Below are 24,969 nucleotides of genomic sequence, written 5' to 3' on the forward strand. Positions count from 1 at the left end.
TATCATCGACACTGATACAACGAGTATGAACTAAAGAGAACTTGAATTGTGAATCAAAACGTTTACCATAATATGTATTTTGCGTTATTAGCGTTAACAAAATAACCTTTACGATCGTTTGTGATTAATAAAAAACCTATTAAGTGCACAAGAATATCCTGTACTAGTTCCTATTGGTCAAAATGTCTTTATTAGATACTTCAATTTTGTATAAAAAGCTTCTAACTTCGTTAATTTTTTAAAATTTAAATTAATCTAATTATGTTAAAATGTTACAAAGAATATAAAATATCTCATCAATTATAAGTTTTAAACTCCATTTTAATAATGTTATATACGCAAAATAGTTAAAAAAAAATCATTATAATGACATCACGTATTTTAGCTATATTGTATTTAAAATATTTAAAAATATAATTATGCATAAAGAAATTAATCTATATATACGCTATATATAATCTATAAAAACACACAATTATTCTTAAATTATAACAAAGAATGAATAACAGCAATATGAAATATTATACATTTAACACAGCTATATTTGATAATATACTATTGTTTAAACTGTGCAATTTGCCAAAAGATATCAAATTTTATTCGCATTAAAAAAAATTTTTTTTAGCTATTAAACATATAAACTAAGTTTTTATTTTTTTTAATTAACTAAACAAATCATGTTTTTATTAATATTAATGTAATATAATGTTTAGTTTCAAAAAAATAGGAGGACGTCATTATAGAAGACATATGTTAGTATCCTAGCAACTCTATTTAGTTAGTTAGGAAGAAATTCGAAGAACATTCTTCCATACATGTTCTGAGAAGATAACTATCAAATAATAAATTGATGTCAAATAGAAACAAATTTATTTATCTAGATTATAGACTTACCTTTAGTTGATGCATCTGTTGTTCGTGTAGTTCAGCCAATTGTCGTTCTTGGGCATGGTACTGCTGTCGAAGAATCTGCTGTTGAAGCTGATGGTGCTGCTGTAGCTGGAAACAAATCCAGATATCTCAAGGGTAATGTAACATCCTTAGCTAAAAACTAGGGTATTAAAAAGTATTTGAAGACAGAGTAATCAATTCGCAAATGAAACATAATCAACAAGTTACATGCTTGGCATATATTTCTTCTTTCAACAGAAATCGTCACAAAGCATTTTTGTCGCGATATGACAGCTTTTTTCTATATCATAATATATTAATTTATAGCAGACATTTATTTTTTTCGATTCGTCAACGATGGAAAATAAAGGAAAGTTCAATAAAAAAAAGGGAACAAATGGAGATGCAGATTTATGCACAAAGCTTTTCAATGTCTTTGAATAAAAGCTTTTGTCGCGCACGTCGAATAGAAGTGCAAAAGTATGCATATCATTGCCGGTGCAAAGTTTCACGTCAACATGGCGCACATCCGACATGTTTAATCCAATTCCCGTGTCTCTCGAATGTTTTTCGTTCTCGTTTGTCGTTTGTTACACGTGGGAGTTTGAGTCTTATTTCCAAAAAGAGCATGGGTTGCTGACAGAGACCAAAGTGACTTCGTCCAACGGTTATGTAAACGAACAAGTTTCACGCAATTCCCGTATGCATATGTTGCACTTTTTGCAAGAATGCATCAAAAATCAAATGCAATGTTGTCTGATTTGGAACCATAATTCTCATCGATCATAATTTTAGAATTAATGAGCAAAACAAGATTTTAAAACTTTAAAATCTTATGTCACTTGTAACTATTTTGATTCACAGAAATTAATAGAAATTTATTCGCATATTAAAAATAAGATTAGAAGAAAACAAACTTAAATAACATCAACATAAAATTTGAAGAAAAAAAATGAGAAGAGACAATAACGGTGATAATATTAAAAAATTTAATACTATTTAATAATAGTATTACTATTAATAGATTAAAAAGTTAATACATAAAATCTTGAAAATGTTTATAAAAAATGCAAATTCATCTAACATTAAATTTTTATAATTAAAATTGTAAATTAATGAATTAAAAATATATAATACATATTGGAATAATGGAAATAATGGAAATAATGGACAAATTATAAAAAGTTACAGCTTTTAATATGTTGTAATATGTTTAAAAGTAATACAAAAAATTTGGCAACGATTATTTATCTGAATTAAAACTTATTTTAATAAAAAGTAGAAATGTGCTTTAATAAAAATAAATCAAGAAATAATAACAAAAAAATAACATAAGAAATAATGACAAAAATCCGATTATTTTTTGTATAACAACTTTAAGTATTTAAGATGATATATTTAAAATTTCATTATGATACAGTAATTATAGACATAAATAAACAGTGAGTAGTTTGTGAATAAACAAAATTTATTTATAAAATAACTAAGTTAAAAATCACAATTTTGCATAAATCTTAAATACTTATGTAGCAAATTAAAAATTTTTGTTATTATATATTAAACGCCTAAAAAAACATTAAAAATGTAAAAAAAGAGCAAAGTATATTTTTTTGTATATAGAACCAAACTAAACTAAAACTACAATGAATAAAACCAAATATAATATCATCAAAAAGAAGTTCTCAAAGTTAATCAAAAATATTGCAAATATATTTATTACCAATGAATTAGGAGTCTTTTGACCCCGTTGCAATTGACCATCAGCCATTTACATTGTTAAATAGTGGAAAAAATCTACGCATCAGCTGCTCTAAATAGATGTAGTCAATCGCACCGTGGTCAAACAAGACACTCTCGTACCGATAAGCAACAAATTATTTGACAGATAAAATCAAAGATGGGCAAAATTTCTAGCAGCAGCGTACTTGGCGCGCCCGTTTTTTTTTTTATATACTTGATACGGTTAAAATAATCTTTTATAACGATTTAATAATAACGTTATAATTTTTCATAACATTAATAATTACTTAAAAATTAACAAGTACTTTTTTATTTTTTGTAATGCTACAGTTAATCACAAGATTTCAAAATTATATTATTTGATTAATATTAAATGCAATAATAAATATTGTAAAAATTCAAACTTGATATTCTGTACATTTAACAATTATATTTATGTTAAACTTAACTAATAATTTTTCTAATTCTTTAATTTTAAAAATAAAAATTCTGTAATAACGATCAGTCAAAGGGACGAGTCATTCTAGTGACAAATAAGTCTTATAAGTAGTTTCAGAATTTTTATATATTGTAATGAATTGTAATAATTTAGTATCATATTTTTAAATAAAATTGCTTATTTTGATGGCAAGCCTTCTTGTCTGTATAAGTATATTTGTAAACTTATGAGTACGTGAATAGAATATTTTGAGATTCGTCAATGATTTAAGCAGAAATATGAACAATAGGACTGCGTACTTTAAAAATTATATTAAGAGAACGGGCGCGCCAAATACGCTGCTGCTAGAGATTTTGTCCATCTTTGATTTTATCTGTCACATAATTTGCTGTTTATCGGTACGGGAGTGTCTCGTTTGACCACGTTGCGATTGACCACAACTATTTAGAGCAACTGGTGCGTACAGTTTTTCCACTATTTAACACTGTAAATGACTGGTGGTCAATTGCAACGTGGTCAGAAGATTTCCAACCCATCGGTAATAAATATACTTGCAATATTTTTGATTTCACTTCTTTTTGATGATATTATATTTGGTTTTATTCATTGTAGTTTTGGTTTAGTTTGAAATGGTTCTATATACAAAAAAATATACTTGGCGCTCTTTTTACATTTTTAATGTCTTTTAGGAGGATTTTACAAATTTTTGCTAAATATTTTGATACAGTAATAATATATATCATAGACATAGTAAAGTTATAGAAACACAAAAAGAAAATGTTTGTTTTATAGTCACAAAAATAAATATCTGGAACAAAGAGAAAAAGAAAAACAGCGAAAAAATTCGATAAAGAGCAAGAGAAAGCAAGGGAGAGCGAAAGACAGCGGTAGAGAACAAAAGAGAGCGGGAAAGAGCAAGAGAGGATAAGGAAGAGCGGTACAGAGCAAGAGAGAGAGAGAGAGAGAGAGAGAGAGAGAGAGAGAGAGAGAGAGAGAGAGAAAGAGAGAGTGAGTGATAGAAAGCGAGAAAAAGCAGTAAAGAACTAGGGAAAGTAAGGAAGATCGGCGAAAAGCGAGAGATGGTGAGAAAAAAAGGTAGAGAGCAAGAGAATGCAAGGAAGAGCGGTAGAAGACGAGTAAGCAAGAGAGGGCGAGGATAAACGGTAGAGAGCAAGAAAGTGCAAGGAAAAGCGACAGAGGGCGGTAGAGAGCGAAGGAGAGCGAGAGAGGGCGAGAGAGAACGGTACAGGAAGAAGGTGAGCGAGAGAGAGCGAGAAAGAGCAGTAGAGAACGAGAGAGAGGACAAAAAAAAGCGGTAAAGAGCGAGAAAGCGCAAGAAAAGATGGCAAAGAGTGGTAGAGAGCAAAGAAGAGCAATAAAAAGCGAGGGAGAGTTGTAGAGAGCAAGGGAGGGCGGTAGAGAACGAAAGAGAGTGGTAGAAAGCAAAAGAGAGCAAAAGAGAGCGGTAGAGAGCGAAAGAGAGTGGTAGAGAGCGATAGAGAGCAAAAGAGAGCGGTAGAGAGCAAAAGAAAGCGGTAGAGAGCAAAAGAAAGCGGTAGAGAGCAAAAGAGAGCGCTAGAAAGCGAAAGAGAGCGGTAGAGAGCAAAAGAGAGTGGTAAAGACCGAGAGAAAGCGGTAGGAGAACGAGGGAGAGCAAGAGAGGACGAGGAAGAGCGGTAGAGAGTGGGGGGGGTGAGGGGGAGAGAGAAGGGGGGGAGAGATAGGAAGAGGGAGAGAGGAAAAGAGAAGGGGGATGGAGGAGGAAGAGAAGGGGGGTGGAGGAAGAAGAGAAGGGAAGGGAGGAAAAGGGTGGCAAAGGTGAGAGGGAAGGAGGGAAGAGAGAAAAGAGGGAGAGGGGGGGAGAGGCAAGGAGGGGTGAAGGAGGAGGGAAAGAGCGGAAAAAAGAAAAGGGATGAAAAGGGGAGAGGGAGGGAGGGGGGGAACTGACTGACTGACTTGACTTTATTTACATTCTAGAGACCTGCCCTCTAAAAATATGTACAGTAAAAAGCAAAATCAAAATATACAAAAAATTAACAGAAAAACTAAACTTGAAATACAAACAGAACAGAATGGTATAAAACAATAGTGTAAATGCATAAAAAATAATGTAAATTTTTTTTAACTATAACGCAATTAATAAACTTGAGTAAAATAAAATAAAACAAAACAAAACAATAATATAAGCAATAATTAAAAAAAAAGAAACAGAATACAGAGCTAAAGAACAGAGAATAATGTAAAATTAAACAAGATGACGTTATTGAAGAGAAGATTCTGAATAGTATACAAAATAAAGAGTTAAGATAACGTAATGTTGAGAGGGAGATTGTGAGTAGCATTGTTAGTGCCGCGTGCCCAAAAATAACCGCGTCTTCACTTAATTAAGTTACATTTGGGTTTGAGGTTGGCCCGCGCCCCTCCACCAGATCATCGAAGAGAAAGAGCCTGAAAGATTTTAGTGAGTTTGCCTCCCTCATCCTAGGTCGAAGGGAGTTCCACCACTTAGTAAATGGTGTAAATGAATGAATGTTGAAAAGTGGAGGTACGGCAGGAAGGTAAAGCAAAATCCATGTGAGAGGCGGTAGAGCGAAGGTAGGAAAGAGAACGGAGGGAGGGCTGGAAATTGTTGGCGAGGAAGAGAGGGGATCCCGAGTGGATGATGGTGTAAATTAGTATACAGGTTAAATATTCTCTCCGGTTATCGGCGGTAAGCCATCCGAGACGCTCGGAAAACGGGGACACATGTTTGCTCCGACGGAGGTCAAAAACGAAACAAAAGCACGCATTCATCAGGTGCTTAAGTTTAAGTTTTTGTTGTGCGGTAAGATCAGTTAACACTGCGGCGCAGTAATCAAAGAAGGGAAAAGCAAGCGATGTGATGAGCCGTATTTTTAGAGGGTGCAAAAGACTATTTTTGTAATACTTTAGGCGCCAGAAAACCCCGTTTACACTGCATGAGGTAAAGCGGACTTGGTCGGCTCAGTTGAGACTGCTGGTGATGTTCAGTCCTAAGTTGCGAACAGAGTCCGCGAACTCAATTTGCATGTTGTGGGAGGAGAGAGAGAGAGAGAGGAGAAAAAAGGGAGGGAGAGAGGAAAAGAGGGAGGGAGGGAGAAAAAAGGGGAGAGGGGGAGAGAGAGAGAGAAGGGGAGAGACAAAAGAGTGAAAGAGAGGGGAGATAAGAGTAAGAAAAAGAGAGAATAAAAGACCAAGTCAATAAAATATTATATATATTTGTACAGCTTTTCAAAATTACCGCCAAAGGAGACAAATTTGAAATTTTACGAAGATATCGAATAGCTTTATAGAGGTTGCTAACAGAGAGTTGGTACCGAAGATCAATGTTAGAGTACTCGAGGAACACTCTATCCGTTAGATTCATCCCGGTACAGTTCCCTATTCGAACTGTGTATACTTGGATCAAGGAGACAAACTGAAATTTTGCGATGATGAAAACAGACGACGACGACGACGTATCTGAATTTTTTATGACATAAATCGGGCTGTAAAATACATGCATAATTCATATCTCAGCATCGAATGCACTTACGGACATCATTCTTGTGCCATTGTGCTCGGAAAAATCGATACTTTCCCCCACTATATTTGTTTTTCAATACCATTAATCTGTTTAAGAAAAACAACCATTTATTTATAAAAAAACTGTCTTCCTTCCTGTAAATGATACACACTTTTACATGAAAAGACAAAAAAAAATATACATGGCGCAAGGCGCTACCGCGTCTCTTGATTTAAATATTATGACAATATTTAAATTTAAAATAATAAGGGAGAGAATGGGTATATAGATGCAAATCAGCATCAATTATTATATTAAATTAATTAATTTAATAAAAATCGTGATATCACTAATTCTTATTCAACATGCTGTATTATGATCGGAAAAAATTCGGCGTACATTCTGGTTGAATTCAAAGAAGTACATAAAACCACACGAATAAATATAGGCACTAAGATCTAGCTGCGATCGAAGAAGGCTTCCTTATTATCATTGTGTTGTTACATTATCGGTCCAAAAAACATATCAGTAATTTAAAATAATAACAAATTAAGTAAATAAAGTACAAAAATATATTTATATTTATCATGCTATCTGAAAAGTGCATTGCATCAATACTCGATTTCTCGAAGTTTATTGTTGTAACTTTTTCGATGTGCTCATTGGTTCTTATTCAATGCTTACTTCGTGAATGACAGTCATCGCAAAGATCGCATATGTTGACTATTTCTATTTAGAAGTTAATAGTGTAATATTAAATTTATAATTTGTATGAAATTATGTAATATCACAAGCTTTGAAATGCGCGTCTGCTTTGTCTAACTAGACAACTTAGAATACTTTCCAGCTACAAAACATATACTGTTGCACAGTGTTGACTTGTAGTTGGAACACTGCTTCTGTCGAAGCTAGATGTATTCAACCTCTTATAGATAAATATTGATCATTTGACATCGTTTTCAACATCGCGCAAAAACTGATGTTAAGAATGTTTGCTAGAAAAAACGGCATCTGTTCCAGTGATACGAAATGTAAAAAATGTGATATTTTATAGCGACACAAAACTAGTTACACAGCATTTTGGCTGTGTATAGTCGTGAGCTAAAAGGTTGCAACACATTTTCTTTGATGGTAGATGGTTCGATGCTTAATTGGTTGGATCCACAGATAAGAACCAATAACGTTTGCCGTTTGATAAGCAAGTCTACATTTCAAAAACAATCGAAGAAAATGTGTTGCAACCTTTTAGCTCACGACTATACGGTTGTGTCGACTTGTGTCATAACTGAAAAGCCTGGATACACTGTGTTACATAGTATCGACTTGTGTCGTAGCTGGAAAGCACTCTTGGTGAGCGGCTGTCATCGCGGGAATCGCGTATTTTAACTTTGCGTATTGAGGGGTTAATAGTGTAATATTCAATTTATAATTTGTATCAAATTGTGTAATATTAGAAGCTTTGTAGCGCGCGGCTGTTTTATCTAGTGTTTAATGAAAACAGAATGTTAAAAACACAACTTTTATGTGTATATAATTCATTCAAAGTATAGCACATTTGTAAAATTGGATGTAATTAAATACATCTGTAAAGTAACGTTCTCAACTATTGTATAATATAATTAAAAAATTACACAAATTTGTAAATAATAAAACATTAAATTCAGATAGAAACCCTCTTATTAGAAGGTCTCTAAATTCAGATAATTAACATTATGAATTTAATGCTAGATCAATGACAGTTGAACATCACTTTGTTATTATCTGTCATCATCGTTTACATATCTATCTATTAATCAAGAACTCATAGACTCTGAAATTTTCAAATGAGTTGGAACCGTAGAAAAATATCAACAAATTGTATTCTAGTACTAAATTAATTAATCAAAGTCGGTTCAAAGAGAAAACTATGAAATGAACCTCACCGAACAATATCGAATGAGGACTCTTACTTTTATTGTACCTCCAAGCGAAGGTCCGATTTCGGGATGGAAAGGTTACGCTCTTCGGATTACGGCGCTCGCAGTAGGATTCGGGATTTACATCTTGTTCAAGAAGAAGGATTTATCCAGCGGAAGATGGAGTTTACGAAGAATTCGAAAGACTACAGTCGAGCCAGAAGATAATTCAAATACCAAAATAAATGACCTCAGGTATATTTTCAAGAAAAACTCTTGTGTTTTACATAAATAATTTGCAATAAATTAACGCAAAATGCAGAATATTGTTTTATTAATTGCTATTTTAATATATAAGTTTATATTTGCTTTGTTCATTTGTTTTATTTACTATATCTTTTAGTGTGTGTGAAGCTGATGTATTGTTTCGTAAAAACTCATTAATTATTGAGAGTTCTGGCTTTATTTTCAACAGCTCTGTAATTTCTGATAAATGAAGCAAATTTAAATACGTTCAGAACTACATAACAAAATATTTTGCATAGAATTGTCAAAAACCGGTCTGTGTCTTATTTTCATTTCCATAAAAATTTAAATATTTAAAAATTAAAAAAACAATATTTTTCGCCAAAATTCTTTCAAGAATTCATGTACAATTATAGGTATTTTAAAAACCAACAAGAACTATGACAAAAACTTTCATAGCACAAAATGAAATGTTGCAGAAACATAACATAATTCTTTTACTTTAAACGCCAGACATGATTTGTTCCATCTATCACAAACTATAAAACTATTAAAAATAAAACCAAAATTATTCTTAATAATTAGTAGTAAGTTTGCATAAAATACGCCAGTTTTACACGCACTACTTTTTAATTTGGAAGTTAGTGTATTTCTGTATAATGTCATTTATTTCATGTCTCTCGCATTTGTGAACATTTAATTCATGCTGTCTATTAATTCAGCCAAAGCTATCCTTTATAATTCTTTTGTAATTTTTAAATGGAAAACAATGCGTGTCATAAAATACACACACATGTGCATCGACGCACTAGGTATCGTTTTTTTTTTGCAGCAATGACAAATCCATAGTGACATATAACGGCGAAGTTTGCCCAATTTGCTTGGGAGAACCAAAAATTGGCGTGAGAGCTCCTTGCGGTCATTTGCTATGTGCAGAATGCCTAGCGAATTATTGCGATGTTAGAATCACACCTGCGCCACCACCTTGCCCATTATGTAGAGCGCCATTGAATTCAGTGGCCTTGGCCTGCGATTTCGTTAGTATAATATATATCACTTTCAGTAGTTTCACCAAGAAAAGTAATAGTAAGCCCTGTTGACTAAAATACACAAAACGCAAAAATAAGAAATAAATAAAAAGAAAGGGAGGAAATACAATATTTTCCCTTAAGAAAAGAGATATCTGTCTAATAAGTTATTTTAACCAAATTTCATACTATTGATGACTTGGCTTAAATATGATGGACAAAATTTAATATACATAATAAAATAAGAACATTTTTATTTTATTTTCGATTATTGCCCCTTTTTGTTTCAAAAAAATATATATTTACATTCATAAAATAGTTGACTAGAAACAATAACTGAACGTGCTTAATGTATAAAAACTTACTAAAATTATGAATATATAAATATATAAAAATTTACAAATATTTTATTAATTTAATTATAGGCTATCTTAGATCCCAAAATGCTAGATCCAAACACTATCATGGTGCAAGACTGGATACGCGAATATAATGATCAAGGTTTAATGACATCAGTAAGGCCGATTTTGACAACACGACTTGCCCTTTTCTTTAATATCTTGACTCTTTTTTTAATTGTCGGACTGATCGCCGCGAGACTTCAGGTATTGCGGAAATATATATTTTGCTTTAAAATTCCTACTAGTAAAAGTTTGTGTCAATAGTAAAAAAGAAGAAACATGCATTTATTGTTATATATTTTCAAAGTGAATAACTTTTCGTGAGTAAGCTGTCAAAAATTATTTGTTGCAATTTATTAGAATAAAAAACAGTTTTCAAGAATAAGAAATAGATAAAAAAAAATAAATATAACAAAACACATAATGTATGGTAATAACGGTATTAATATCCAATTTGACGCACACAGATAATATCCTGGGAAAATTGAATATGCTTGCATTACCAATGTCGATAATTATATGTGTTAATTATATGTGTCTAGTTCAAGCTTCAAGGTTAGTTGCAAGGCAAATCTAAATTTACTGATATATCTCAAAATGTTACTATTTCCAACCATTCCTCAAAAAAATTAAAATTATATTATGTTAAATATATGTTGATATTAAGAAATTTGTTTCAATATTTGTTTAAAATAGATATTAATTTTTTTTATTACAGAAAAACCCTTAGAAAAATTCTTTTAAGGAAACACCAAAAGTGTAAATTATATAAAAATCTCCAATCAAAATGCAATATCTTGACCATCATAATGTATATTTCATGTAGAATGATTAACATTTTGTCAGTGACATTAATACAACAATAAATTGATCTAAACAAAATTAATAAAATTTGAGCAAATTTTGCATCGCTTTTATTCTAACTTATTTTACTTGTTTATTTCTAAATGTACAACGTAACTGTAAATATAAAAAGTAATATAAAAAATATTTTGTACAGTTTTGTTTCATGTATTGTCACGAATAGAATACGTAAATTTAATAAAATCACGAATACAAACATATGGGAGACTTTTTCAACTTTGAGAAGTTATAACTTTAGTTCTAATCAACATTTGTTAACAATCTTTTTTTTCATATAAAAGTTCAGAATCTCAGAAATGTGAATGCATAATCGATATGCATTCACATTTCTGAGATTCTGAACTGCCGAAAAATGACTTATTGTTAAGTAATAAAAAAAAACCATTAAGCAAAAATTAGAAATTGTTCAAAAATCTACTTTTTCTTTAAAAAATCATATCTCCGTAATAAAAAAACTTTTAAAGACTTTCAAATACGGCATTTTAAAGGTAAAAAGTCATACTTTCAAAAATATATAGTATTGTCATTTCTTTTAAAAAGTAGAATTATATAACAAGAATATGAGAATATTTGGGTGTTTAAAAATCCATGTTTAAAAAAAACCATATCTTTGCAACAAAAAAACTTTTAAAAACTTTACAATACGGCGTTTTAAAGCTAAAGAGTTATACTTAAAAAAAAAGTCGCTGCCATTTCTATTAAAAAATTACTTACGTAACAAGGCAAATATGAGATATTTTTCATAAACTCAAGATGTCTAAAATTGAAAATTGATGTGTTTCATAATATATTTCGGACCTAACGCAAAAATCCTCTCTTTCACGGCGCTATAGTATTTTAACTTTAGACAGAATAACATACACGAACGGACCTGTTTGAACATGTTTTGTCCAGTTTTTTTACATAAGATTATTTACAAAAAAGTTTCATTCACACACTATATGGATCGCATTGTCCCTAACAAAACTTCGCTGCCGTACCGTTCAAATTTTAGTTGACCAAAAAAGTTGATTAACCATATCAATCAAAAGAGGTTTCAAACTTTCTTTACATCCTGGTCCAAACCTCCTATCTCATTCCGTCTTCACACAGCAAGCGTTCAAAATTTCATATGGGGACTCTCAGACCCACTTATGTATTTAAGGATTAAAATATCGGCATAATCGTATGAAACGTATAGAAGATTTGTATTCTTTAAGTTAATTTATTGTTTCAATCCTGATTTTATTGTTCTAAGCGTTTAGCAAAAAATTATTTTTATACTAACTTTAAAGAAAGTTAATCCATTAAAAACCCATTAAAAAAAGTAATAATAAAAAAGAAAAATATATTAATACTAATTGTGCTTACAATATGCACTAGATTAAATTTCCAGTCGTTACTCTTTATACCAAAATACAATCCCAAAGTGTATGTCATACAAGAGAAGTACCAAAAATAATAACAATTTCGAAAATTTTTCGATTTTGATTTGTCTAATAATTTTATTGCTTGGTGAATACATATTAACCAATTTTATTGTTTTACCATCATTTGCGGTACACTTAAAAAAAAGTTTCTAGTGTTCAAATCATTTCCTTGATTTAAATAAATATTAGCTAGTATAAAATAATTTATTTTTAAACTTGGAAAACATTTTTTTTAATAAAAAAAATGATGTTAAAATAAATACATTTATTTGAAAATAAAACATTTTATCAGCATACATATTATGCAACTGCTAGTAAAAAATAACTTAAGGTTTTACTTTTTTTGATCAAAAATTAGGTTATTTTTAGTATTTTTTCCGGATCTATAGAAAAGAAGTAGGAATTCGGGACTTTTTACATGTTATTTATCACACTAAAATGTATAAAAATATTTTTTGTAAACAAAATAAAAAATGACAACCGTTGTCGTATCAGTCCCCATATAAAAATTGACTTCCAGTAGATGTCCCTTCTATCGCCCTCCATGGGATTTTACTTCCACCATGGAAGTCAGATGTACGTCGATTAGAAGTCCATGAAACATCCATAGCTCCATGGGATTTTGCTTCCACCATGGAAGTCAAATGGACGTCCATTAGAAGTCCATTAAACCTCCATAGCTCCATGGAATTTTACTTTTATCATGGAAGGCAGATAGATCTCCATTAGAAGTCCATGAAACCTCTATAGCTCCATGGGACTTTATTTCCATCATGAAAATCAGATGGGCGTCCATTAGAAGTCCATAAAATCTCCATAGCTTCATAAGATTTTATTTCCATCATAGAAGTCAGATAAATTCCGTAAAGCGCATAATGCACCTAACATAATCCTTGATCACAGAAAGTTAAACAAGGATGAAATGTTACATTACGCATATCATGCGCTCTCTTCACAAAATTCGGCCATTATCTCTTTATCAAAACATTTATGCAACTAATCTGTTTATAACAATTATAACAACTATGACAATTAAGGAAGCGTCATATATGTTTCTTTAGTAATTTTTCCCGTGAATCGATTGGCGTAATCAGTTTTCCTCTACAGTCATTTTTGACAATTTATTTATTAATTGCAAAATTGACAAACTTTTGCAACGGGCTCTTTACGTTAATAATATTTTTTCATGCTCCGATACTATTTCTAATTGTTATTTTTTGACTGATCTGGCCATGGATAGAAACAGGTTTTAATTATTTATATAGTTTATCTCAAAAAGATGTAAAGCTAAATAAACAAAGGGTTAGTGAGAGTGTTCACGCGATACTCAAGACGCAAGTTTCTTCCTGTTCAAATCAGTTTTACTTCAAATATAACTTTTTATCGATATCACAATTGTACGATTAACTCAGTGTTAACGTGTTAGGTTGTCGTTCCAAAATCTTAGGTTCGAATCCCGCCGGCGCCGACATGCGTTTTCAAATATTTGTAAAATAATGCGTAATTGTAATTATTAAATTAAAATGTTATATGTAAAACAATAAATACAGATTAAACTATAAAAATAATAAAATGTGTTAAAAAAAAAAAATTTTTTTTGCCGTCCATTGTACGTCTACTAGAAGGTCCAAACCTCCACGGCAGACGTCCATTAATAATCCATGTAACATCTGCTGAGACTCCACAAAGCCACTACTAATAATCCTCGTGACGTCGGTTTGTCATCCACTAAAGCTCTATGAACCTTTTATTAATGATCCACGTAACGTCTAATGGACATCCATTAATAACGTCTAATGGATGTCCAATAGACGTGCGCAATGCGGAATTGTGGATAACTAGTGACCGTCCATTGGATGTCCATGGAACGTCCATTGGAGGGTCCAAACCTCTACAGCAGACGTCCATCAGACGTCCATTGGAGGTTTTTGTTCAATGTGGGTCCAGGCTGTTTTCATTTACACGGCCCAACCTTGAACAGAATTCCGACTGTAAAAATTGTATTGACAAAGTTACGGGAAAATTTACTAAAAAATAGAGAAGAAGAGAGTATTATGGCTACTGTCGACAATATGGTTACCAATATTATCTCCGTTATTAGGTGACGTATTCTAACAATTACTTATGGAGTTATTCATTTAGTAGCCCGCCGTTTTATAGTGATGCTAATATGACAATATACAAGTGAAAATTGTTAGCCATTTTTAGTTGTGAGCATTTCTAAACTTTTTCAAGATATACCTTTAACCTTTAATTACTTATACTTCCTCATTATTTTTAAACTTGAGTGTATTATCACACGAATGTACACATACTTGAGTGTATTTTTGTTATTCACATTTTTCAGGTATACATATTTTATTTGATTCAACTACACACATTTCGAGTTATACGAAGTTAAAACAAGAACACTGAATTTCATTAATATGACTTTTTAAGCGAAATTTTTATATCAAAATATTTCTTGGATAAATCGATTATTCTAAAGAGCGGTGTCTAGTAACATTAAAAACATCATTTTATGCTTGTTGTTTCATGTTAAATAAGGATAAAATGATATTTCTAATTAAATTTCTAATGGTATTTCTAAAGTTTCTAAACGCAGGCAAATTCTAAATCAGGAAAATTCTAAACAATGAAAAATTAAAAATATACAATTTTGTAACAAGATGTTTTTTTTTAAACTAAACTAATTTTTTTTAATTATTTTTATAAATAGTCATATTGCAACAACTTTTTTTCTGCCACCGATTATGCAGGGTATTAGATTTTTATAAATCACGTCCTAAATAATAAATATCTCATTACTTTTAGCCTAAAATGTGTCAAACAACACTTTGATAAATGTAATCGTTCAAATTTCATTAGAAAATATTAATTATAAACAAAATTATTCAATAAAATAAAAGTGGGTGCCATATTACCTTCTTCTCCTCTATTAAATTTATTGGAGGATAAACTACAATTTTAATGCTATGCACAAAAAATATTAATTTCATATTTGATTCTCTATTGAGATTCATTCTCCAATAAAAAAATATCTAATTATCGTACATTTTGATCAGATTCAATCGGTTGATCGGTTCGTGAAATGTCCTCTGTTCGGAATATCAAAAACCGATTCCGAGAAAAAGGTGTTTAAAATTAAACTGAATATATATCAAATAAAATTAATTATATATTTCTTAATTCTCATTGTTATCGATCAACAATGTGCCTCGCAAGTTTGTGTTGTTTTCTATATGAAGAAAACCAAAAAAGTTCTTCACAAGCATTTAAATTAGTCAAATAATCCCACTTTATGCGATTACGTCGTTGCATCAATACTCGCTACATTCAGCAGGCCATATCTTCTTAAATAACTCGAATACCACAAAATGGTTTTACAAGCATAATGCATATACCTTAGATGTAAAAAAAATGTAAAAAAGTCAATTTTTTAAACCAAAAGAAGTAGAACTTGGCTTTAACAATTCAAACAGTAAAAAATTAAAAAAGGCTATACTGACAGTCAGCGCGGTTATAGGTGCGCAATCACAATTATTAATATTATTATAAATATTTATTTATTTTAATAGAAGCAAACAAACATTTTGACTCACTTTAGAGTCATCCTCAGCGTATTGATAATGGAATCTTGAAAAAAGTCTAGCCGTCATCAGTCCACAAAGCAAGAAACGCTTGAGTCACCAACGATTTGCCAAATCCATAGTAAAATTGTTTACAGTAAACTGTTTTACTTGAGACAAGGAACGCGTCTCTTTGCAGAGTGAATAACTTTCAGTTGTATATTTTTGAAAAAAAAATATTTCTTAATAATAAGCATTATCAAAGGTTTGACTAGTCTTTGTCAGTTTCAATTGAGAAGTGTCATCTTCGACATCGTTACATATAAAGATGCCACTACAAATTTGGCAAACCGATGGTGACTCAACTGTTTCTTGCATTATGAACTAATGACGGCTAGACTTTTTTCGAAATTCCATTATCAATACGCTAAGGATGACTCCAAAGTGAGTCAAAACATTTGTTCGCTTTTGTTAAGGTTAATAAATATTTATAATAATATTAATAATTGTGATTGCGCACCTATATCCGCGCTGATTTTCGTTGTCACTAGCCTTTATTTTCAATTTTTTAGTGTTTCAATTTCGAGAGTCCTGATTTAATTACATATTATTTGTCTTAATAATTTTGTTACCAAGTACCTACAAGGGAAAGACAATATATCTATCCTATGTAAAAAGACGCACAAAGTTTCAAATTTACGAAAAAAAACTTTTTTATTAATTTTATTAATTTATAAGTAGGAGAGACCGGGGCAAATCGTTAGACGGGGTAATTCGATAATTGGAAATATCTTTTTATGGGTACATATTAAAAATTTACTTTAAACACTGTAAACACGTCCTAATGTAACGATGTTGCTAACAAAGATTTGTTGGTAACGGCGTCATATTGAAGTCGTAGTAGTGAAAAATGTGTTTTGCGACAGTCGAAGTAATTTCTGATCGTCGGCATTTCTTCGAAATTTAAATAAGACAATAAGGTTTTTTTGAAAACTTTGAATGTATCGTATTCAGTTAAATGTATTTAAAACATTTCGTGTTTACTTTTTGTTGTGTGATGCCTATTTTTGTCGATCATACGCAATAATGCGCACAGTTGATGTTGGGGCTATTCGTAATACCGAGCACCGGGGCAATTCGTTAATACTGATTGCAGCGCCTAACCTAAATTGGGTAACCCTAACCCTTCGGCTGTGTTACGAACGTCTGCGCTACGCAGAGTTAAACATTAAGATAAAGTTCTTCATTGATTTAGTTCAAACATAATAATATTGTGTCTTTTAGTACATAGAACATGAATATGAATATAAAATCGTCACTCTTAAGCAGGTAAAAAGTTATAAAGCGTTAAAGATTGACACTTGTGAGGTTAGAAAATCTGTCACACCGATGGCATAAAAGAACATGCGAACGTGTATGTTTGCATTTGTTTTTTGTATACCTACATCCTTTTTTAAATAAAAGAAAGTCTTAACAATAGTTTTTTTACAAACTTTCAACTTAAAATACAAATTTCGGAATATTCCCGGACTAGTTACGAATTACCCCGGGCTTGGGGCTATTCTTAATTCTTGACATTGGTCGACATTTTTATATGTACTTTAAAGCAAGTACATTTTCATGTTCTATTTATATCGGCATTGTGAAGGGGAAGGTTCAACCTTTCAAACCGGCTCGTTTTTTTTTTTTTTTTTTTTAAATTAATATAGGACTCAGGAGACACAAAAGAAAAAAAGGTCTAACGATTTGCCCTGGTCTCCCCGATATATTTTTTATATAAATACTATAATTCAATTTTAACAAGAGTTCTATTCCTTGTCTTCTAACGAGAAGAATATTCTTAGTGCCAAAAAATTTTTCGTATTATTACAATATAGCAACAATATGAATTTGCAAAGGCATAGTGATGTAGACAGAACATTCACACATACTATGATGCGCGCGACTCACTGTTGTATCTGTCCGTCTAAAAGATGATGCTGATTAAATTAGCTTTATTCAATAATACTTTTATACTGTTTCATTAAGCATTACAGAAAAAATGGACTTATCTCGATTTAGTTTTTCATGAGAAATTTGATGACTTTATAGTGTTTTTCAAATAAATTTAAAGTATAAATTTTAGTTATAATTTCAGAAAAAACCCTAATACATTAATACCCTGTGAAATAATTACGATTTAAAGAAAAACAAGATTTTTAAAATTGATATATGTAATTGAAATTGTATTCGAAAATACAAATACAATTTTTTGTGACTAGCTCAATTGTAAATTGCAATTTCTATTAACTTTCATAGTAGAGTTTTTAAAATCTTGACGTGATAAGGTAAATGGTCCAATTACTGATACGTGTCTCAAATATTAGAAACTAAATCTCAAGTTTTAATTAAAAATTTAAATTTTACTTTTAATAAAACATTATAATAATAGACATTTTAATAATTCAAATATTCTATCACACCCACCATATTCTCCTGATATCCATCACATCAGTGGATTACTGCTTGTTTCGATCATTAGAAAACGATTTGAATGGAAAAAATTCGTATTTTTGAAAACTGTCAAAAACTACAAATCTCCCTTCTTCAACACCAAATCACAATCATTTTGTGATCGAGGTATCCGTATGCTACCAAAACGTTGGAATAAAATTGTAAAAACAATAACAATTACATCATTGATTAAAAATAATTTCTTATATGGCAAATTACTGAATTTGAGTTTTTTAATAATAAACCGGGCAAACTTTTGCATACTTATTCAATAAAATTACATACAATTATATAATATACTTTATACACTTAAATATGCATTTAAAATCAAATTTGCCGTATTTCCACTATCAGTAATTGTGTTATTTGTCCTAGAGACGTTCTACACTCAGATTCGTGTTATATATATATACACATACACACACACGTACGCCCGCAAGCACGCACATATGTATATATACAGGGTGGGAGAAAAGTACTGGAACAGCAAAATATCTCGAAAATTAAGAACTTTAGAAACAAGTGTTTTAGATAAAAATTGTAAGGTTTTAAAAGATCTATTTAATAATATTATTAGTTTAACCTTGGGTGGCATCGCCAAGGTCAGATCAAAATCACATTAACTTTTTTAAATGGAACACCCTATTTTTGATTCCAGAACCTAATAGCTGGTGTCAAGAGCTTTCCGAAACCCTACAAGAAAGTTTATTTTTGTTGAGTACTTTCCGAGTTGTGAGGTTTGAAAGCTACAGTGTACTGTAACTTTCAAGCGTCATAACTCGGAAAGTACTTAACAAAAATAAACTTATTTATAGTGTTTTGAAAAGTTCTCAAAATCGACTATAAGAAAATGCGATAAAAAATATAACATTAGAGTATCGGTAGTTTCCTAATAAAAGGATATTGGTATTACCCTAACATTCTATATTTTTTATTTCGAAAAGTTTTCAAAACACTATAAATAAGTTTATTTCTAAAATAGAGAGAGATATTTTGACCGTTGCTGTATCAACACAAATTGAACAAGAATGCCCTCTACGGTCGCAGCTAGGTCTTCATGCTTGTATTGTTTGTGTAATTTTATATACTTTTCTCAAGTTCTACGAACTGCGCGCCAAATTAATTTGTAGTCATAACACAATTCTAAATTAAACAAGATTAAGTAATATCACGTATTATTAAATATTAACCCTTTTCCCCTCTAAAAGAACTGTAAAAACATTATTGCAAAAAATATCACCTCAGCCAGGATTCGAATCTGAAACCTTCCGAATCTCCGGTACGGGTGTCTTAGACAACTCGACCACTGAAGCTGTGATGATATTTCTCGCAATAATCAACTATGAGTTAAAACGCTTTCCAAGGCAACGTGACTTTTAAAATAGTAGAGAGAGATAATTTGACTGTTGCTGTATCAACACAGATTGAACAAACCCTTTTTCAGGAGGGGGGGGGGAGGATTAATATTTAATAATACGTGATATTACTTTGTTCAATTTAGAATTGTGTTATAACTAAAAATTAATTCGGCGCGCAGTTCATTGAACTTATGAAAAGTATATAAAATCACAAAAACAATAGAAGCACAAAGACCTAGCTGCGACCGTAGAGGGCATTCATGTTCAAGTTTATTTTTGTTAAGTACTTTCCAAGTTATGACGCTTGAAAGTTACAATACACTGTAGCATTCAAGTCCTACAACTTGGAAAGTACTAAAAAAAAAATAAACTTTCTTGCAAGGTTTTGGAAAGCTCTTGACACTAGCTATTAAATTCTGGAATCAAAAATAGGGTGTTCCATTTAAAAAAGTTAATGTGATTTCGATCTGATCTTGGCAACGCCAGCCAAGGTCAAACTGATAATATTAGTAAATAGATCTTTTGAAACACTACAACTTTTATCTGAAACACTTTTTTCTAAAATGCTTAGTTTTTAAGATATTTTGCTGTTCCGGTACTTTTCCCTGTATAAGTCAAGTACATAAAAAATATAAATTCAATATAACTCACTCATTAAACTCAAAACAAATTTGTTGATCAGTGTTATTATTAATTATAATTAAACTAATTGAAAAAGTATAATCCATCTTCAAAATAAATTGCTAAAATAATAGATATGAAAAACATATGCATTATTACATATGTATAATAGCATTTTAACTCTGTAACATTTTTTTACTACAAAGAAGTTACGATTTATCGATCCATGGTAAAATTGGTTTTCATACTCGTTTGTTAAAAAAATAGCAAAAAAATATGTTTTATATGTTTATTGTAAATTAAATCTTGAATTATATCATTTAATTTAGCTCGTTAATCTGACCTATTATTATTATTATACTTTGTGTGACATCCAAAACTCTTAAAAATTTTAACTTTTTAATCAGTATTTTCGCACAAGTAAAATAGTAAAAAAACAATAACAATTTCATTTAAAGAAGAAATGTGTACCAGCATTAAAACATTAAAACTAAATATTTATTAATGTTAATAAGTTAATTAGGTTGAGCTATAGTATCTGTGGAATTCTTATTCTTATTTTATATACATATTTATATAAGCAAAGTGTCCATTTCTTATTTTTAAGTCGGATTCAATTGCAATAAAATATTGCAGTTTTAGAAAATATCGTACATACAGGAATATATGTATTGTATACTTTCCGGTAAAATCTGCAGCGTTAAACTTGGCCTTCGCGGAAATATCGACGTCCGTGAACTTAATTGCGATACTAAAGCGTGGACGATCGATCCAGTTCAATCGAAACTCAACTTAGTTGTGTAATCTAAACTTCACTATGTATTCCCGAGTAAATTTTTATAATAGTTGAAATAACTGAAACTCTTAATGCGCAGTTTTAGCTCAGTGACGTGGGTTTCACAACAAAATTAAGAATTACTTTCGGGCAAAAGGGAAGTAGAGAATCGGTACGCGGAAGCGTTTTGGTATTTCGAATGCTTAATTATTAATAACAGAATTAAGAAACAAAAGAAAGGGTGCTGATAATCTGTATTACATTTGGCGCGGGACGCGGATAACAGTAAAAGTAAAAACAAAACGTGTGCAGGTATGTACAGTGCGTTTATTATGATGTAAATATGAGCGCGATTCTAGTGCGGCTCCTGGGACGGGCGTCACCGGTTACGCGTGTCGCAACGGGTGGCGCGGTCTACGGCGGTCCGCGGACCGACGAGCGCGGAGTATTTGAACGCCCGACGAGTCGCTGTGTTGGGATTATCGGGAAGCGCGTTGGATGGCCTAGGCTTGATGCCTGTTCTATAATGCGTCGTATGACGAATTCGGATGTTGGGCGCATGCGTATTGTATTGTCGGCTAATCGGGTGTTGTTTTCGGAACGAATAAACAACTCCCATCTTTTACGACCCGACATCCGACAGCGACACATGACGTATTGTAGAACAGGCCCAACAGCCGGTAGTTCGGAAGGAGGACCGCCGGCCCCTGAGAACCTCAGGTCGAGAACCTCGGGGGCGGCCGAGCTCCTCGACCGTTCTTCTGTGCGACGAGGAGCGAAGCGAAGATTTCGGAATACGACCGGCTTGCCGAGAATGCTCGGCTGAGGCTGAGGCAGAGCACCTCTACTTCAGGAGCCGGTGTTTTGGAAGGATCGAAATTTGCCGAGAGATCGGAGGATGTGTTCGGTACGGAATCTCGGTGGAGGCTAGGTGATGCTGTGCTGATCGCCGGGCTATTTATACCCGGCAATCAGCGCGTTCGGTTCACTTCGCTTTTCCTCGGAGGCGCTTCGGAGACGCTGCGCGTATCTCTTGCGCGCCGTCTCTTTCTACGCGCCTCGCTCTTCGTTGAGCGCCGGTACAGAGGACGGAAAACTGCGTCGTGCTGCGCGTGCACGCTGGTATTGCACGCGTGCGGATCGTGCCTTGCCAACGGTCGGCTTCAGCCGTTAGCTTCGATATGTGAAGCGTTTAATTACACAAGTCTACAAAATTGGATGAAGGGGGAGGTCTTTTGCTTCGAACTTTGAATGACGTTTCTATAGGATTTTGATGCACTGAAAACGACTACGTTGTCCGTTTTTTCCATCATTCTCCATTTTTCAAATAATTGCAAAAACAACTTTTTTTAAACTTAACTTCTTTATCAATTTTTTTTGGTTAAAGAAAAAATGATAGCGAGGTCAGCTTTACGGCATTTTACGCAGAAATATTCCCACAATACAGAAAATATTTTTTCGCATCTTATAAAAATGTTTTATGCAAACCGTAAACAAAAAACTTTTAAAAAATCGTAAAAAATTGTTAAAAAATGATAAATTTTGCAATATAAAACTAAATAATTAAAAAACAAAAAATCTTACAAAATATTTGACTTTTTAGGCAAATTAGTTCTACGTTTCAAGTTTAATTCTTTTTTTTTGGAAGAATTAATTTTTGACTATTTGTTAAAAAGTTATTGAATTTAAACCATAAATGCATCCCGCGAACGTTACCTACGGTGCGCGACATCCTCTCGCATCTGACGGATTGCCATCGAATAAAGTTCAAGAAGTTATAAAATTATATGAGATCATGTTGTGTATAGTTTTTTTGGTCACTAATTTCAAAAATAAGCAAATTAAAATGGCGGATTTAATATGGAAGACAGGAATTTAAAAAATGCGTATAAATAACATGAACACCGATATCTGATGGTTTTGTAAGTCTCTGATTATTGCTGTATAATTACAATTGTTCAATTGGAAATAGCGGATCTAATATGGCGATAAATAAATTTCAAAAATTTATCGCAATAATTTAAAATTGTATTATTTATACTGTATGACAAAACAAAAAAAAGTATGTTATGCTTCCTTTAATAACTTTAGTGTAGTTTTCTTGCCGTTTCAAAATCTTCATTTACTTTTTGTGACAATAGAAAATGTACATACAGAAAGGTAATTTTGCGTTACCCATTTTGTACTACATGGAGGTATTACCTTATTACTGGACATGACCCCCTACGTCAGGAACATATTTACACTATGCGCAATTTTTTTTCTTCACTATTTACAACATTACTGTTTACATTATTATAATATTTACATTATACTACATAACGATTAATCTTAATGCTAAATTTACATTTATTATTTAATAAAAGATCAATCCTAGAAAGCAAAGAAAGTACAAAAAGATGTCAATGACTCAGGACTTTAAAAATAAAAGAGCTTGCTTTTATTAAATTGAAAAATTATATTCCACATTTAAGTATGTAATTAAATGTAAATTTAGTATTAAGATTAATCGTTATGTAGAATAATGTAAATATTATAATAATTTAAATAGTAATGTTGTAAATAATGAAAAAAAAAGGATTGCACATAGTGTAAATATATTCCTGATGTAAGGGGCCATATCCTGTAATAAGGTGATGCCTCCACGTGGTACAGGATAGGTAACGCAAAATTAGCTTTCTGCATGTACATTTTCTATTGTAACAAAAAATAAGTAAAAATTTTGAAATAGCAAAAAACTACACTAAAATCATTAAAAGAAGCATAATATACTTTTTTTTTGTATTGTCATACGGTATAAATAATACAATTTTAAATTATTGCGATAAATTTTTGAAACTTATTTGTCGCCATATTAGATCCGCTATTTCCAATTGAACAATTGTAATTATACAGCAATAATCAGAGATTTACAAAACCATCAGATATCGATGTTCATGTTATTTATACGCATTTTTTAAATTCCTGTCTTCCATATTGAATCCGCCATTTTGATTTGCTTATTTTTGAAATTAGTGACCAAAAAAACTATACACAACATGATCTCATATAATTTTATAACTTCTTGAACTTTATTCGATGGCAGTCCGTCAGACACGAGAGGATGTCGCGCACCGTAGGTAACGCTCGCGGGATGCATTTATGGTTTAAATTCAATAACTTTTTAACAAATAGTCAAAAATTAATTTTTCAAAAAAAGAATTAAACTAGAAACGTAGAGCTAATTTGCGTAAAAAGTCAAATATTTTGTAAGATTTTTTGTTTTTTAATTATTTGGTTTTATATTTCAAAATTTATTATTTTTTTACGATTTTTTACGATTTGTTCAAAGTTTTTTGTTTACGGTTTGCATAAAACATTTTTATAAGATGCGAAAAAATATTTTCTGTATTGTGGGAATATTTTTGCGTAAAATGCCGTAAAGCTGACCTCGCTATCATTTTTTCTTTAACCAGAAAAAATTTATAAAGAAGTTAAGTTCAAAAAAAGCTGTTTTTGTGATTATTTGAAAAATGGAGGGTGATGGAAAAAAATGGACAACGTAGTCGTTTTCAGCGCATCAAAATCCTATAGAAACGTCATTCAAAGTTCAAAGCAAAAGAGCCTCCCCGCCCCCCAAATTTTGTAGACTTGTGTTATTAGGCGCGATGCGCCTGTGGCATTTTAGAGCTTGGCCAGGCCGCCTACTGTTAACTGCCGGGAACGATGCATTAGCTT

General features: G+C 31.5%; 1 protein-coding gene across 8 annotated transcripts in view; it reads right to left on the reverse strand.

Moving 5' to 3' along the window:
• LOC105205743 (histone deacetylase 4) overlaps positions 1–24,969 on the reverse strand; it is a 232,228-nt gene that overhangs the window by 98,009 nt on the left and 109,250 nt on the right. For 6 of the 8 annotated variants that reach the window (XM_039448576.1, XM_039448566.1, XM_026139271.2 and 3 more), the window contains one exon: positions 895–999. In XM_039448576.1, coding sequence (XP_039304510.1) covers positions 895–999 — 105 coding nt within the window. The remainder of the gene's footprint in view (positions 1–894; positions 1,000–24,969) is intronic. The other 2 variants (XM_026139273.2, XM_039448583.1) reach the window with 1 other exon arrangement.

Source organism: Solenopsis invicta, chromosome 1 (genome assembly GCF_016802725.1).
Source record: "Solenopsis invicta isolate M01_SB chromosome 1, UNIL_Sinv_3.0, whole genome shotgun sequence".
In the NCBI taxonomy this organism is placed as follows: Eukaryota; Metazoa; Arthropoda; class Insecta; order Hymenoptera; family Formicidae; genus Solenopsis; species Solenopsis invicta.